The sequence below is a fragment of the Stenella coeruleoalba genome (genome assembly GCF_951394435.1).
Source record: "Stenella coeruleoalba genome assembly, chromosome: 19".
In the NCBI taxonomy this organism is placed as follows: Eukaryota; Metazoa; Chordata; class Mammalia; order Artiodactyla; family Delphinidae; genus Stenella; species Stenella coeruleoalba.
This window is the reverse complement of record NC_137165.1, coordinates 38,554,498-38,570,549: the sequence shown is the minus strand read 5'-3', so window position 1 is coordinate 38,570,549 and position 16,052 is coordinate 38,554,498. Positions and strand designations below refer to the sequence as shown.

The following is a 16,052-nucleotide window of genomic DNA, read 5'->3' as shown; positions in this document are numbered from 1 at the left end:
AAATTTTATGGAAACCTCTTTTTAATTTTATACCTTTGCCATATATTGAAAATCATACTCAATATGGTCTTATATCATTTGGACTGAGAAACGGAATATGTTAGAATTGTTGTCAGTGATAACTTGGGTAAGAGTTTAAAGAACATTATAACTAAATCAGAACTCAAGTTTTTGCCTATTCCACATAGGAAAAGTAAACTTAAAGTTGTGAAAGTTTTTACCTAGGTCTGGCCTCTGTAGCGCTTAGACCAGGATCCCTGCAACACTCTGCACAGTGATTCATACTGTACCTGTTATAACAGCAACACTAGTAACAATCATAAGGAACTGTAAAATGCGCTGTAATTACTAACTCAACTGTTAGAATTTACTTCTGCAATTCCAGCAATTTTTCCTTAACTAACTTCTTAAAACAAACAAAAAGAGTATAAGAAACAACAAAAATGCTGAAGGAAGGCCACCATCAGATATAAAATGTAAACATCCTAAGTTTATAAATTTATGTACCTTTGCAAGTTAGTCTGCATTTAGTTTTACTATGTATATTTAGTGGAGTAACCTAGCCTTCCTAACTAAACTGGAATTAATATCAACCTTTCCAACATTTGTTCTAAGTTTCTTTGCACCCGATATGCAAAGTCATTATTCATGCATGTACCTTTCTCTCTCATTTAGATAAAGCTGGGACTTCTTATATAGCTGTAAAATGTTTTTCCACTGGTAAGACAAGCTATATATATTGTCTCGTAACACTAAACGAAACATACCTTTTAAAAAGTTAATATATATTTAGAGTTAAATTATAATTTGATAATCTATCCATGGAAAAAATATAAAAGCAGTGAGAAGTTGGTTTTTTGAAAAGCAGGATTTGAACAAGTGAAAAAGACAGTAAGAAGTTTCTTTGGCTCCTTTTTATGTCTCATCCTAAATCAAAAGGGAATTTTAAAGAATTCCAAATTAAGGGAGAAACGCTTAAAAACAACACTACCAAATTTAAATAAATTTGTTATTCTTGAAGAAACAAACGTGCAAAGGATTTCACATGACGAGCTCCTTGAGTTGCCCTAGTGTTCCTTAGGAAATTTTTCTTTGCAGCTGAAGGCACTTGCACATACAGAGTGAAAAAGCAAGGAAGAAATATGTAATCTGTCTTACTTTCAGCTTTAATGATATGATAAGGAAAATAATAATTATTTATAGTAAGACACTTAACAAGAACTTTGTTAAGTTCCTAGAAAGTTTGGCTTTCTAGGAAAATCTCTTCTATCCTACACTTTGACAATGACCATGACACTCCAGCAAACCCTCTGACACCTCCCTATAGCTACAAAGTCAAATATTTGCAAACAGTTTCTATATTATAATGTTATTAACTGTAACTATCCAAGAAATTGGTCATTTTAATCTCCCTAATTTTAATGCTAAAAGAAAGAATAAAAATCTTTAACTGATTAATAAATCTGAGTTCATAAACAATTTTTCTAAAATGAATCTTTTTCCAATAGCCAAGTAAAGACTTACCTCAAAGTAAGAAAGGTACACTTGAGCTCTGTGAAAGTATATATGCTTAATTTTAAATCAATAGTCAAAGAATGTGTATCCAAGATCAGTCGCAATTTTTTGATGACCAAATCAACTGAAATACACACGTATAACTAAGGGCCATTTTCCGCATCTCTACTCACATAAGAATGTTCCAAAGTTTTTAAGAAAGTCCACAATTTAGTCTATCTCGTGAAAAGTACAGCCTTAACATGAAAAAAAATCAGATCCAGCAGTTGCCTGAGAAACCTGATACAGATCAGGCAATAGGGGTGTATAAGATCACCTAAGCTGATTACAGATAAATCTCAAAAATTTTATGTCAAATTACTGTTTTGTAAAAAGTGGAAAAGATAGACTCTTCCTATGAAGATCCATAAATGCTTTGTTATTAAGGGATTTCATCTTTAGGTTTGTTAAATTTTGTCTTCAGGTGTTCAGAGGAGTACCAATACTAAAAATTAATAAATAGCTGAGAATAAAATTTTATTCATACGTCTTAAGGGAGAAGCACATAAAGTGAACTAATTTCCCTATTTGAAAAAAAATAACCAATATCATCTCTTCAAGCAGGGGAGAAAAAAGATAATCAGTCAAAACTACCAGTTTCCTATTTAATATTTAAATCATTATGCTATTCTCACTTATTTCACCTGTGACCAACCCTTTTTCATTTTGTCCTGCTATGTCTATGGCATTCTTCTCTTGTACTTCCTCAATTAGCATAATATTAAATATTTTCTTCTAAAAAATTTAATATTAACAAAGCATGGTCTCAAATTTATTTCTAAGTTCTCAGAACTGCTAAATAGGACCCCATGTTTTTCATTAGACTGTGGCTTGAGCATAAAGGCAGCCTACCTTAACCATTACTCAAGTTTTTCGAGTAGCTTTAAAAAAAAACTACTGAGGGGCAGTGTCTAATTTTAATCTTTTCACCTCCTGGATTGCCATGTAAGGTATATTAATAGCAAACTCTTCACTGGTTCTTGTCTGTAGACCAACTATGCCAAGGCAGAACAGAAGTGTTACTTTTAGTGGCCTCCTAGAAAAACAAACATAATTTTGTGCTACATGTAGAAATTTTTTCCATAGGCAATACGCATGAACTCATTTGCATACCAGTTCAGTCTTCCCTTCATCTGTTTGCTATTTACTAGACATTTATATATATCTGAAATTCATGGAAGGCATGTTACAATAATAAATTACAAAGCTGGTAAAATTAATTTGTTATAGGAGATATAGGATATCTGTTAGAAATGCTAACAATATCCATTTTTAATGGCAAAGAAAAAAATACCTGTAAATTTGGTTTAAAATTCATATTCAAGCCTCCCTCATTTACCTATTTAGGAATATAAACCCCTCAAGATTATGGTTTTATTTGTCCTCCTCCTGACTTGTGTAATAAGAATATACTGAAATGATAGTTGTAAGAAAGTAATATCTTTTAGGTTTTAGGGCCTTAATAAAAGAACAGTATCTTCTCAGATCTGAGTGTGAGTATGTTCTTGGATATATATATATATGTATGTATATAATTTTTATATTTAATAGTATATAATTTTTAAATTCTTGGATTCATTCCATATGCTCCCATGTTGAGAACTTATGTATCTTAGCCTTGGAAGTCAACTACAACAAAACAATCCAGAAAAGCTCAAAAGTTGTATTTTCTTTTACCACAAGAGGGGGCTAGAGAATTCTAATCTCTTCTAAGGTCTATAAAACCCTTTTAACTGCTACTTTATAGACATTCAATTACAACAGGCCATAATACATTAAGGCATTAAAATACACATATATCCCAACATATGCCAAAGCAAGCACTACACTGGCATGCCCACCAGATGATCACCAACACCAACATCAAATAAACACTTAGGCATCTTCCAAGTGGTTTATATGAGATTTTACACTTTAGTGGTTCCCTCCCCAAAAGGCAGCTTTTTTGGTTAGGTGATGCCCTGGGAATGGAAAATATCAAGGAATGTGATAAAATGCCCCAAAATTGGAGAGTATTACAGGGGCAAAGTGAAGTAAGGATTAAGGGAACTGAAATTTATGTAGTTTGGAAAAGTGAAGACTCTGGGGATGAATGTTCACAGTCTTTAAGTACCTTCTAAAGGTAACAATATAAATGAATTAGGGGAATTATTCAGTCTCGGAAGATGGTACAGAAAAGAGCAACGGCCTGAAACTAAGGAAGGAAAAGTTTAGGTTAGACATGAAGAATAAATTAGTAATAATAGTTGGGTGGGAAATATGTCCTGCAAAGGAAGAATACAGAGCATAATGGCTATATTTGATAATTAATTAAATGAGATATTAGTAAGAATGATGTGAATTCATCAGAAGGGCTAGATTAGATAACTCAAGTGATTTTTTTCCCTAAACTGTGACAATCTCTAGGCCCAACTATGTTCTTGGGCATTCATAAATGTCTTACAATGATGATAATGGTCATTTGTAGAAAGGAGCACTCATGATCCCAGTTAACCCTATGCTTTTTTTTTTTTTTTTTTTTGCGGTACGCGGGCCTCTCACTGTTGTGGCCTCTCCCATTGCGGAGCACAGGTTCCGGACGCGCAGGCTCAGTGGCCATGGCTCATGGGCCCAGCCGCTCCGCGGCACGTGGGATCCTCCCAGACTGGGGCACGAACCCGTGTCCCCTGCATTGGCAGGCGGACTCTCAATCACCGCGCCACCAGGGAAGCCCCAACGCTATGCTTTTTTGATTAAAACAAAATCTGGAGTATTATTATGAAATAACATAATTACAAAATTAACTATGACAATGATGTTTATTTCTTAGAGCATTCCATTAAAATATACCATACCATATAAGCTATATCCCAACAGCTCATAGAAATGGGTCTGCAAATAATTGGCTAAAGGCTTCTATAAGTGAAAACTTTCCATGAAGGAACAACTCCCCTATAAATCCCAATTTTACAAGCCAGAGAAACCACTTTGTATAATCTTTCTTTCCCACTAGGCTAATGTATCTGGGTTAAAGCTACTTAGGACCTAACATAAAAAAGACTGTCACTCAAAGTCAGAAAGTCAGTGTAGACCATAAGTGTAATTATAGCTTGTGAATTCAACAATCTTCCCCTAGTAGACAATAATATTCTAGATTAACAGGTTTCAGCATTGTTTTAAACAGCATTACTAACATTTAGTTTTTACTTGAAAAGTCAGAGTTCTATGATAAAGCAAAAGAATTTATGGCTAGTAGAAAAACAAAGATCACCGAAGCATGAAGAAATGGCTAAAAATATATATATTTATATATATATAAAGCATAATATATATTAAGTATAAATTTATACTTACATAAATTAAGTATATGTATCTATATACTTGGCCTGAAAGTTTTATGCTTAAACAAAATTCCTTCACATTTAAATGAATATTAAACTTTGAGATAAAAACGGTCAGTGGCTTTGGGGCTTGAAGAAGGATGGTCTGCCTCTGACTCATTTATATATCAATCAGATAAATATACTACATTAGCAACCAAAACACTGTATATCATTTTACCACCACTGTAATGACCACACTAACAACTTCAGTAATCATATTCTAGGACTTTCATATTACCATTACACTCACTGACTAGTTTAGAATTTGGAGAGAAACAAAGAATACTTGAGGCAATATGAAAAAGCTTAATCTCATCAGCCAAATCACTCACTTAAAAATCAGCTATTTGCATTTAAAGATGGCCACTGTTACTTCACTACTAATTATAGTGGAAGCTCAAAAACTGTTTGACCTTTCAAAGAATGGACTTTTGCTCATATTCCCAGTCTGGAAAAGATTTCTAAAAACACTTTGGCTACAGCACAGGCCAAATCTTATCTTGACTTTCTTCCAAACCACTGCAAGTCCAACCAGTTTTTTTTTTTCTGAAAACTCTGTCCCTGAAAATCAGCCCTTGTGATTATGTACCATATACTTTATAGTGGGGGTGTCTAGTCTTCTCTCTTCAGCTAGATTATTTGCTCACTAAGGAAAGGAATCACATCTTATTTCTTTTTGTATCCTCCGCACAGCCTCTAAACTCATGATTGAATAAAGGTATTCAATATAGGTATTCAATAACTAACTCTTCATTGGCAGTATATTAAAATCTATAACATGGACAAAAAGGCCAAAAAAGATAATGAATTAGTTCTGTGTCAATTCAAAAACTAATTGTATGCTGTTCACAGCTATAATTGTTAGCTTTATGGAGCCCTCTGAAATTCTTTATAAAATATAGTGCTTCCAAATCATCCTGGGAAGAAGATAAGAACATACATAGGCCAGAGAGACACACATGTCTGAAGGACTTAACTGAAACTTGTGAGAAATAGCTTAAGGCCCATAGTCAGGCAAAGCTATTTGGGTCTGCACTGAAAAGCATGCTGAGATCATGCAGGGGAGGGAAGGTACATAGGATGGGTCAGGGGAGGCCACAGCCAGGTCTTGGTTTCTGTACTGGTTCTGTCTTGCTGACCATAAGACCAGGCACTCAGCCTTTTTAAAAATGTAGTTTCCTCTTTGGTAAAACAGAGATTAGATCAGGTGATTACCAAGTCTCTTCCATCTCTAAAATGCCATGGTTTTAATGTTAAAACATGGGTTAAATTTGCAAGGAGTTTTTCCTAGTGAAAGAAGCATTATGTAAGATATCCAGCCATCAACACATGTGAGAGTGCTTTACTGAGCACTGGACAGAACATTAGAGTTTAAACACGCACCAACAGCCCAACATGCTGGGCTGAAGAATGAAAAATGGGTAGTTCATAGACAGATAATTGTTATTGTTTTCTTATTCTTCACAAAACATGTATAATCCTTGGTAATCATTTGTTTAAGTTATATAAATTACTGTCAACTTTGATACCTAGTTTGTCATCTTCATCTGTGATTTATACCAGACTATATAAACGACATGATGTCTTAGATCTAATAAGACATTTATCTTCATGAAGGAGGCCACTGCAATCCTGAGTGACAGCTTACTTACCCTTATCACAGTTAACTCACCATTGAGTCCTTAATTTCTCCCAATGATCTGAAATCTGATGGACTCACCTGGAGCCAACAGAATCTTGTTCAGAAATCTACCATGCTCATGAAAGTATGTGTTTTACAGTAGGAATTTGTTCTTTGGCCCTCAAAACACAGACATGGAAATCAGTTTTGTGTTCCACAGTGTGTACTCTAAACACATGGATATAACTTCTGTTAGGGGTGACAGGAGTCATGTGCCTTTATTAAAGAAAAATATACCTGCACGCAACAAAGATGAAAGCAAGTGTCTGAAGAATAAAAAGAAAATGAGATAAATGCTTGTTTGAATGTATGTATGTTTATTTACATAATCATATATGGAGAGGGACTATCTGAGTCACTTTCATTATCTCCATATAACAGAATAAAAAGGAATTAACAACTCTAAATATGTTCTTATAGTTTGTGTAATTTAAGAAAAATACACACGAAGAAAGTAATGGGCTTGACCCTGTCAGTGAGAAGGAAGCAAATGGCTTGCTGTTTTTAAGCCATTAACTCTTTCAACCTACCAGGGTACCAATGACTGAGCCTGCAATAGGTTTTTAACATTCCAAGTAAAGCAGCCATAAAACACACGCATTTTCCTCCAAAGCTGTCAGCAGCATTCAGCCTATGGTTTACCTGATCAGAGAGGTCACTTACTACTGATCACTGCACCATTAATTCACATACCTCTGTAAACATTGTAAGAAGTACAGTTTATTTATTCTGTGAAACAATATAATTTATACAGTAAAATCAGGCCTTATACACAACTCATAGCAATGGGGTCTCAAACTGGCTTGTGAACAAACATTTTTTATCCTCATTGAATATAAAGTCTATCAGGGGTGCTATGAGTAGACTTAGATGGCAGCACTAGCTTAATGAGCAGAAGTTCTAGGGATAGGATTTCAGCTCAATAAGAGGAAACCTTTTAAAATAATTAGACCTCTTTATAAGTATCTAAAACATGACCTGGCGAATGTAAAACAAAACAGGGAAAAAATGGATAAATCTACAACTATAATTGGAAATTTTAACACAAGCTTTCCAGCAGATAAAAGGAAAGCTAGGATACAAAAGATCTGAAGAACATTATTTACAAGTATAGAAATAGTTAAGAGTGTATTCAATGAATGCTTCAGGATGCACATAGCACATAAGCACAAACTATTACTAGGCGACAAAAGAAGCCTCAATAAAGTCTAAAGAATATAAATAGTATATATTATGTTTTTAGGCTCTTACATAATAAAATTAGAAAAATGAAAATAAAAAAAGCAGATTAAGAAATCCCTAGAAACTAAAACAAAACAAATCAAAACAAAAACCAGGAAGAAACACACGAAAACGCTTCTGAATAACACATAGGTTAAAAAGGGTATCAAAAGAAATTACAAAATACTTAGAATGGAATCATGAATTATAATGAAATTAGTACATATCAAATTTTGCACGATGCAGTTAAAGCAGTTTTTAGAGGATAATTACCTTTGAACACATTTATTTTTAAATAACATTATATTCGGTGAAATAAAAGCAATAAGAGAATGATACATAAAGCCCATAAGAGTGGGTGTTTCAGAAGTCAAACAACCAGCTAATCAGAGGTCTTCAAAAAGCAGCAGCTTTGGAATCTACTGGAATCCTACCCCCACCCACTACCTCCCATAGATTAGGCATGTCATCCTTGCCAATTCTTTTAATTTCTTTATCTGTAAAATGGGGATAACAGTTCCTTCCTCTCTGAGCTGGTTTGAGAATTAAATGAGATAATCCACAAAAAGCACTTAGTACAGCATAGTAAGTGCTCAATAAATTGTTCCTGTTACTAGATGACCATCATCTTTTCCAGCTCTCAGACTCTAAGATCCTAATTTTGGTACAAAGAAACTTAAGACAAGTATGAATTCCAGCCACAAAAATCTAATCAATAAATTAAACTTTCATTTTAATTTCACAATAATAAAAGTTTTGTTTAAAATATATTCTTCTTTCCCTCAGAGAAGATATTAAAATAATTTCTTATTCCTGTTTTTATTATTATAGAAATAAAACACACAACGATCAACAAAAGCTAGTCTGTTATTCATAATATTAAATCCAAAACTGACTTCTATTTCAGAACCAAGTTGAAAGCAGAGAAATGTTTTTAAAAAGTGCTAAAAATAAAGCCATAAAAAACTGATTCTCTTTATTTTCAAAATATTCTATGTTTCTTAATGTATCTTTCAGAAAAGGCACGGAGTTGAAAATGGCAACTACTGGTACATTAACAGGTCTAAAATTTCTTTTAAATCAAGTAGCATTTAATAAATTGGTCAATAAAGGCTCTTCACTTATCACAAGTCTTTACTTTTCCAATTCTATTTTTTATTTTGCTGGAGAATAAGAACGTTTTCTAATCTTTAAATATCCTGATGTAAAAATAAATTATAAAAACGTTCTTTCTCACTTCTTCCCAGACATATCTGCCCAATATCATTCATTACCTTTTCTTTAATTAGAATGTAATAATACATGATACATAATACAATATTATAGATTTTAGGTTTCTTCCCTTATAAAATAATTTTATTTTTTCCTTTTCTTCGAGAAGGAGTTACTATACCCTTTTATAGAACAATCATTTTCCCTAACCCATCTTTAAAAAATGTATGTACATGGGGGTTCTTCTTAATACTAATGAAATAAATTTATAGACACATTAAAATGTATTGTACATTTTGGACGATGAAAGCAATCAGATCTTGAGCTTCATAGTTAGCTGGCTTTTGTATAGTTATTGTACTGAATGTTTCATACTAAATTTTTTTCCTCCAATATGGTAGACACAATGCCTTCCTAAGTCTATAAATCTAAATATTATTACTTGTTAGCAAGTTTTCACTCCTAATGATGGGGTTATGCTCTTATTTGTAGGTGTCTCTCCATAGGCTATAGCCTGACATTCTCAGACTGACAGCACTTACTAAGGAAGTGGAGAAGGAATTGTGATTAGGTAGCAACATGCTCTCATTTTTATGCATGGTTTAGCCTGTAACCTTGGTTTTTATTTTATGCAGTGCACCTGGCCAGGTTTCTATATTCTTCTAGAGCTCTTTGTAGTTTTCACAAAAGCGTGACCCAAACACGACATGTACCATGGTTACTGCTTCTCATCACTGGAGTTATGGGCAAATGGGTCAGACTGTGTGTCCTTGCATTGCTGTTCGTTTAGGACACTGCTCTGGCTAGAGGTAGAAAGCAACAAAGCTGAAATATTTTAACAGTGGCCTTTCATTTTTATAATAAAAATAAAAATTCCAAAAGTCTAAAATAATGTCACCACAAAGAAAATTTTAGAAAAATCTTTTCTTCCTAAAGGATCACCCTAGCTGTCTCATCAGCAAGTGAAGACACTGACTTTATATTTGTCCATTTGTCAACTTGTTAATAGTGTGTTTTCCCAATGAGACGGACAGCTCCATGAGGGCAGGGACTGTGTTTGACTTTTTACTGCCTATTTCACTAACAGCTTAGCACAGTGCCTTGCTATTACCTTATAATCTCTAAATAAGTATTTGTTAAAATAATGAATAAATAGCATATCAAGTATTACTGTTCTCCATAATGGTGCAAACTAGTTAAATAGGATATAAAGTTTACTTAAAATTTTAACATCTTTATAAGCTTCTCTTTAATTTCACAGGAAATGTACATATCTTTATTTTTCAGGGGAAGGAAACAAACATCTATTGTGCCTATTATGCATCAGGCACTGTGCTAGATTCAATGCTTTGCAGCAACTCATATTTAAACATTATCTCATCATCCTACAGTCAAATTTTTAACACAATCAAGTCTATTCCTACCTCTACCATTGACAGTGTCACTTTGGGAATTCTGTTAACTTGTATGCACAGAACTGAAAATAAAAATCTATTAAGCAAAATTTTACTATTATTAATACTATTGGGGAACTATTATGGAACAAAGTTTCCACTATGGAATTTTCCAGGTAATAGGTTTACCTCTTTCAACACTAATTACTTTCTTTAATTTCAACTATTTTTAATGAAAATATTTTAAACATACTACGTGTATCTATACAGTCTTAACCAAAATATCTGGAATATGAATACATCTTTTTTTTTTTTTTTCGGTACGCGGGCCTCTCCCGTTGTGGAGCACAGGCTCTGGATGCGCAGGCTCAGCGGCCATGGCTCACGGGCCCAGCTGCTACATGGCATGTGGGATCTTCCCAGACCGGGGCACGAACCCATGTCCCCTGCATCGGCAGGTGGACTCTCAACCACTGTGCCACCAGGGAAGCCCCCATCTTTTTTGATAACTCAGATAAGGATAGTGGTAAGGATAGCAGAGTGGTTATGAGCAGAGGTTCTAGAACAAGACTGTGTAGACATAAATCCTGGTAACACTACTTACTAGCTATTCGATCTTAGATAAGTTAACTTCCCTAGGTCTCAGTTTCCTTATCTGTAAATTGAGGATAATTCTAATACCTACCTCTTAGGGCTCTTCTGAGGATTAAATGATGATAAATGCAAAGTACTTAGAACACAAATGCAACGTATATAGTAAGTGCTCAATAAAGGCTAGCTAAAAGTTTTACCTTATTAAGGTACTGAGCTCTTAGGGGAGAGTTCGGGCCATTTCTCTCTCTGTTACAATATGGCCCCAGGCTACTATGTTATTTTAGCTCTTATATAAATTTTGTGGGAATTCCCTGGTGGTCCAGTGGTTGGAACTCCACACTTTCACTGTTGAGGGCACAGGTTCGATCCCTGGTTGGAAAACTAAGATCTCACAAGCCATGCAGTACAGCCAAAAAAAAAAAAAAGTTTTATTTATAGATTTTGTTTTCTGTAACAAATTTTAATTGTTTTCGTGTTTCTTTCCTCAATGTTATTTGTTAATTGATGCCTTTACAGTACTTTTTCTTCTAACTGGATGCTTCACTCTACTGTGTGGGCTGAGAAATCAAAACACTGTAATGGTTAGACATTTGTAAGAAGAGGAATCCCCAGTGAGGGCCTCACAGGCTTTTCCAGGAGTAAGGTACATAAATGTTAACCCGGGACTCAGGAACATCTATTTTCTATTTTCTATTTTCTGGCTTACTTATTGTGTTCTCAGCTGTGTTTGGGAAAGTTGGAAATACCAAATAAGTGACCTATGCATTAATGAGGTACTATTGTTCTAATTCTGTCAAGCATTAGATTGATCAAAAACAAATGAAAGGTTGATTTTTTTAAAATGTTTTGCACTGTTAGTTTTCTATAATTATTAATCAGCTACCAATGTAATTATTAAGCTTTCAATCCAAACAATGTTTTTACCTGAACCAATATACAGATCTCACATTAAGGCCCAATTTCTAAAACTTGGGTACTACTAATTGCGCTAGTACACAAAGCTCAAGCAAAATACACTGTCTCTGTGTGACTGAATCCATAGCCCTCATTTGGTGGTTATCAATTCAGTGAAAGGGAGAAAATATGAATCACTGAAAGGGCCAAATGAAATAAGAATTAGTGATAAATTAGAAAGAGAAGGGAAGGTAGGGATTACGAACACTTTGGAAAATGCCAAAGTCGGAGGGAAATTTGGAAGAAAAATAAACAGAAAGATCACAGACTAATAAAGAAAAATAAGGAATAATTTACCAACTTTACTCCCAATCCCTAAGTGAATAATAAGCTTTCAATTTAATATTCAGTTTAGTGGCATTTCTACCTCCCCCTCACCCACACTGCAAAGGCACAAGAGAGACTTTGATAAGATAAGTGTGTATCAGTGATGATCAAACTTTCTGGTCAAGCGGCCAAATGCCAGAAGAGGCACTGTGAACCTCCCCCCCACCCCCGGAATAGCTGAGCCTGAGCCAGAAACTGGCAGCCACCACGCCAAAACTTTTATATTCATGTATCTTAAAAATTCATATATATTTTCATTCCACTCTGTTACATAGCAATCTGTTTCTAATATAATGTTTATAAGGGTTGAATTATTTAACTCTTCCCATTCCCAAATCTTCAAATAAAATTGATGCTCCAGGAAGATTTGCATTACGGTTCTTGTGGCTTTCCCTTCCCCTTGAGCAACACCAATATGGTCAGAGGTATGTGAAAGCATGGGTAAAAATGATATCTTATTATAATATGATAAGCTCAAGGGTCTCAAATAATCCACAATAAATCAATAAACTAATAATCATTAAATGAAAGCTCTAATTCTCATGAAACTCAGTGAAGCTAAAAAATCTGAAAGAATGGTAAAATGGGCTCTGCAATCTTAAAATGCCCTCTTAGCTTTTCAGCTACAGTTCTTATAGAAAGATCAATAATGATGTCTTCCCGCTCCAATATGGAATTAGTGTTTCCCTAAGTACATTAACTTCAGAACTATTGAATTACTAGGAGGATCAGCACCATAATGAAACAAATAATTGTTCTTTGCGAACTAGTGTTTACCAACACAGAGAACCTTCTGAAGGCTGCTGGATTGAAAATGACCAAAGGCAAAGACCCCAGGACAAAAAGCATAAAAGTATGGTTATCCTAAAGCCAGAAAGATGACACTCACCCTCATCCTGATAATCTGACAAAAACGGTGCATCTGATGTGAGAGAAGGGCCATGAGTTCCACTGTGATTATCATCGGAGCTGTCCTGTCCAAGGTAATTTTCAGCTTGGTCTCCCCCTGAGGGACAAAAAAAGAAAAAAGGTCGTACTTTTGACATCTTTATAAAAGTCTTTGTAGATTCCTTCTGGTATTCACCAAAAAATATGTATATTTTACTTGATGGACGTGGCCACTATCCATTAACACAGGAGAAACATAAATAAATTCAAGAACCAACCTACCTGGATGGGAAATTTTCCATTCGGCTAACTAACTAGAACTTAGAAACTGTTAGCTTAAAATGAGGAGAACTTTTGCCACAGAAAGAAACTTCTCCATCACACTTAAAATGAAAACATAGCTATATAAATATCCCATTAATTACAACCTTTACCCTGAATGCCTCTATTTCCAAATGAAATAGAATAAATTACATAAAGGGTTAAACTTCTATACATAATATAATGTAGCAAGGTCAATATTCTTTCCTTTTTTGAAAAATAAGAGAAGTAAAATTAGAAGCTGCACTATTCCAATTGCAATCGCTACTTGTTTTGCAATCTTAAGGAAGTTCTCTTTACAATTCTCGTTTACAGCCTATGCAACCAAGCTCTTAGGAATTCTAAAAGCCCTATGAAGGTAATATTTGTTCTGTAAAATGGCTTCGATGAAAGGCAATATATATACAATACCGAGTTATGCAATTAAAACAATGCTAATCTCTTTTGGGTGTTTTCAACATACACTGGATTATATTTTGTAGAAGTGGCCCATGCTATTGTGATACTTTAAAAGGTTTAAAGGAAGATGTTAGCTCATTCAGAAACCAGAAGAACAGGCTATGCACTGCAAATGGCTTTCCTTAAAATCCCCCAAACAGAGGTACAGTCTGCTGATAAAAGGACACCAACAGCTGCTCAGTTCATTTCACAAACTTGAAAAGAGGATTTTCAACTGAATTTAATATTATCTCAGATACTAATTTCCAAAGGAAATCGCCAGTGCTAATCTCAGTAAACACTGTAGAGTTTTGGCCCTGGATTTCAACTAGGGAGCAGTGAAACCAAACAACAACCTACATAGAATCTGAATTGCCTCACTTTAAAGGTTTATTTCCTACAATTAAACTAGAAGGATAGGGAGTATATAAAATGATTAAAAGCGAATCACGGTAGCCTTCTCTTTCCATAAATTAGATGATCATATCTAGACTCTTCTACATACGCTCAATGGTAGGTAGATGTCCATAACTGAGTTGAACACCTGCAGATATAGGACTTTAAAAATAAACCATGGAGTTTATTGTGGACAATAAAAGTAAAATTAAAAAAACAAACAACCTCACACAACAGTCACTGGTTGGAACCAAAAGAAATGCTCTCTACTTTACTAGGTTACTTGATCAAGACACAAAGCTTATAGTTCTGCTGAAGTACCACTGTGAAATTTCTATTATAAGCAGAAAAATTCTCAAATACTGAACGGAGGGTTAACATACTCAAATTTCTTTTTTAAACATCTTTATTGGAGTATAATTGCTTCACAATGGTGTGTTAGTTTCTGCTGTATGACGAAGTGAATCAGCTATACGTATACATATATCCCCATATCCCCTCCCTCTTGCGTCTCCCTCCCACCCTCCCTATCCCACTTAACACCACTGCAAATCTACTGAAATTATTTTATCAAGACAATCTAAATGGACTGCCTGGCAGGTAACCCAAAAGTGAGCTGTGAGGTTAAAGGAATTTAAAATGTCTGAGCCAAACCAAAATCCATTAAAAAAAAGTAGTAGTTTGGGTTGCCAAGCAAAATTAAACACTTGTAGGATATACTGAGTATTATTTATCAGCTATCACTTTAGACTCAAAGTTTTCTGCATGCTTCAAAAATTTGACAAATTTACTCTTACATATTTTAGCAGTCCAGGCTTTTTTTTTTTTTTTTAAGCAAATAAGGAGGGGCTTTGTTTTATTTCGTGTTTTTTTTTTTTTTTTTTTGCGGTACACGGGCCTCTCACTGTTGTGGCCTCTCCCGTTGTGGAGCACAGGCTCCGGACGCGCAGGCTCAGCGGCCATGGCTCACGGGCCCAGCCGCTCCGTGGCATGTGGGATCTTCCCGGACCGGGGCACGAACCCGTGTCCCCTGCACCGGCAGGCGGACTCTCAACCACTGCGCCACCAGGGAAGCCCTGTTGTTGTTTTTAATGAACTTTTAAATTTTCAAATAGTTTTAGATTTATTATAAGTATTGCAAAGACAGTACAAAGAGTTCCTATATACTGTTCAACCAGTTTTCCCAATGTTAGCTTCTTACATAACTAGTGTATACTTGTCAAAACCAAGAAATTAGCATTGGTACATTGCTATTAACTAAACTACAGACTTTACTTGGATTTCACCAGTTTTTCTACTAATTTCCTTTTTCTGTCCCAGGATCCAATCCAGTTACATTTAGGGCTTCCATTTTTAAAGTCTTATCCAAAATACCTGCCATCTGATTTACTAACATCAGATGGAAAAGTCACTTCCATGTGATTCCTATGGTATCTAAATATAGTTACCCAAGGTGGGCTTTTAACAGCTACCTCTGTGCTAAATGCAAGACCATGACTCCATAAAGCATACAACAAAGGTATCCAACTCAATGCAGCATAAACAGAGTCTAGGTCAGTACTAAAAATGGTTGCAAAGGGGGAAACATTTAAAAATATGTTTTACATCCAAGTGTAATTAGTTCTCGGTGATGGAAATGTTGCTATAAGTGTTTTCAGTGTCTTATCAAGTGGCCCAACTCCCTTGGGCACACACAGAAAAAAAGCCTGT

General features: G+C 34.8%; 2 protein-coding genes across 2 annotated transcripts in view; both read right to left on the bottom strand.

Moving 5' to 3' along the window:
* HOXB7 (homeobox B7) overlaps positions 1–16,052 on the bottom strand; it is a gene marked incomplete at its 3' end in the record, with an annotated part of 498,962 nt that overhangs the window by 243,412 nt on the left and 239,498 nt on the right. The window lies entirely within an intron of this gene.
* SKAP1 (src kinase associated phosphoprotein 1) overlaps positions 1–16,052 on the bottom strand; it is a gene marked incomplete at its 5' end in the record, with an annotated part of 276,920 nt that overhangs the window by 185,753 nt on the left and 75,115 nt on the right. The window contains one exon of the mRNA XM_079904479.1: positions 13,189–13,305. Coding sequence (XP_079760605.1) covers positions 13,189–13,305 — 117 coding nt within the window. The remainder of the gene's footprint in view (positions 1–13,188; positions 13,306–16,052) is intronic.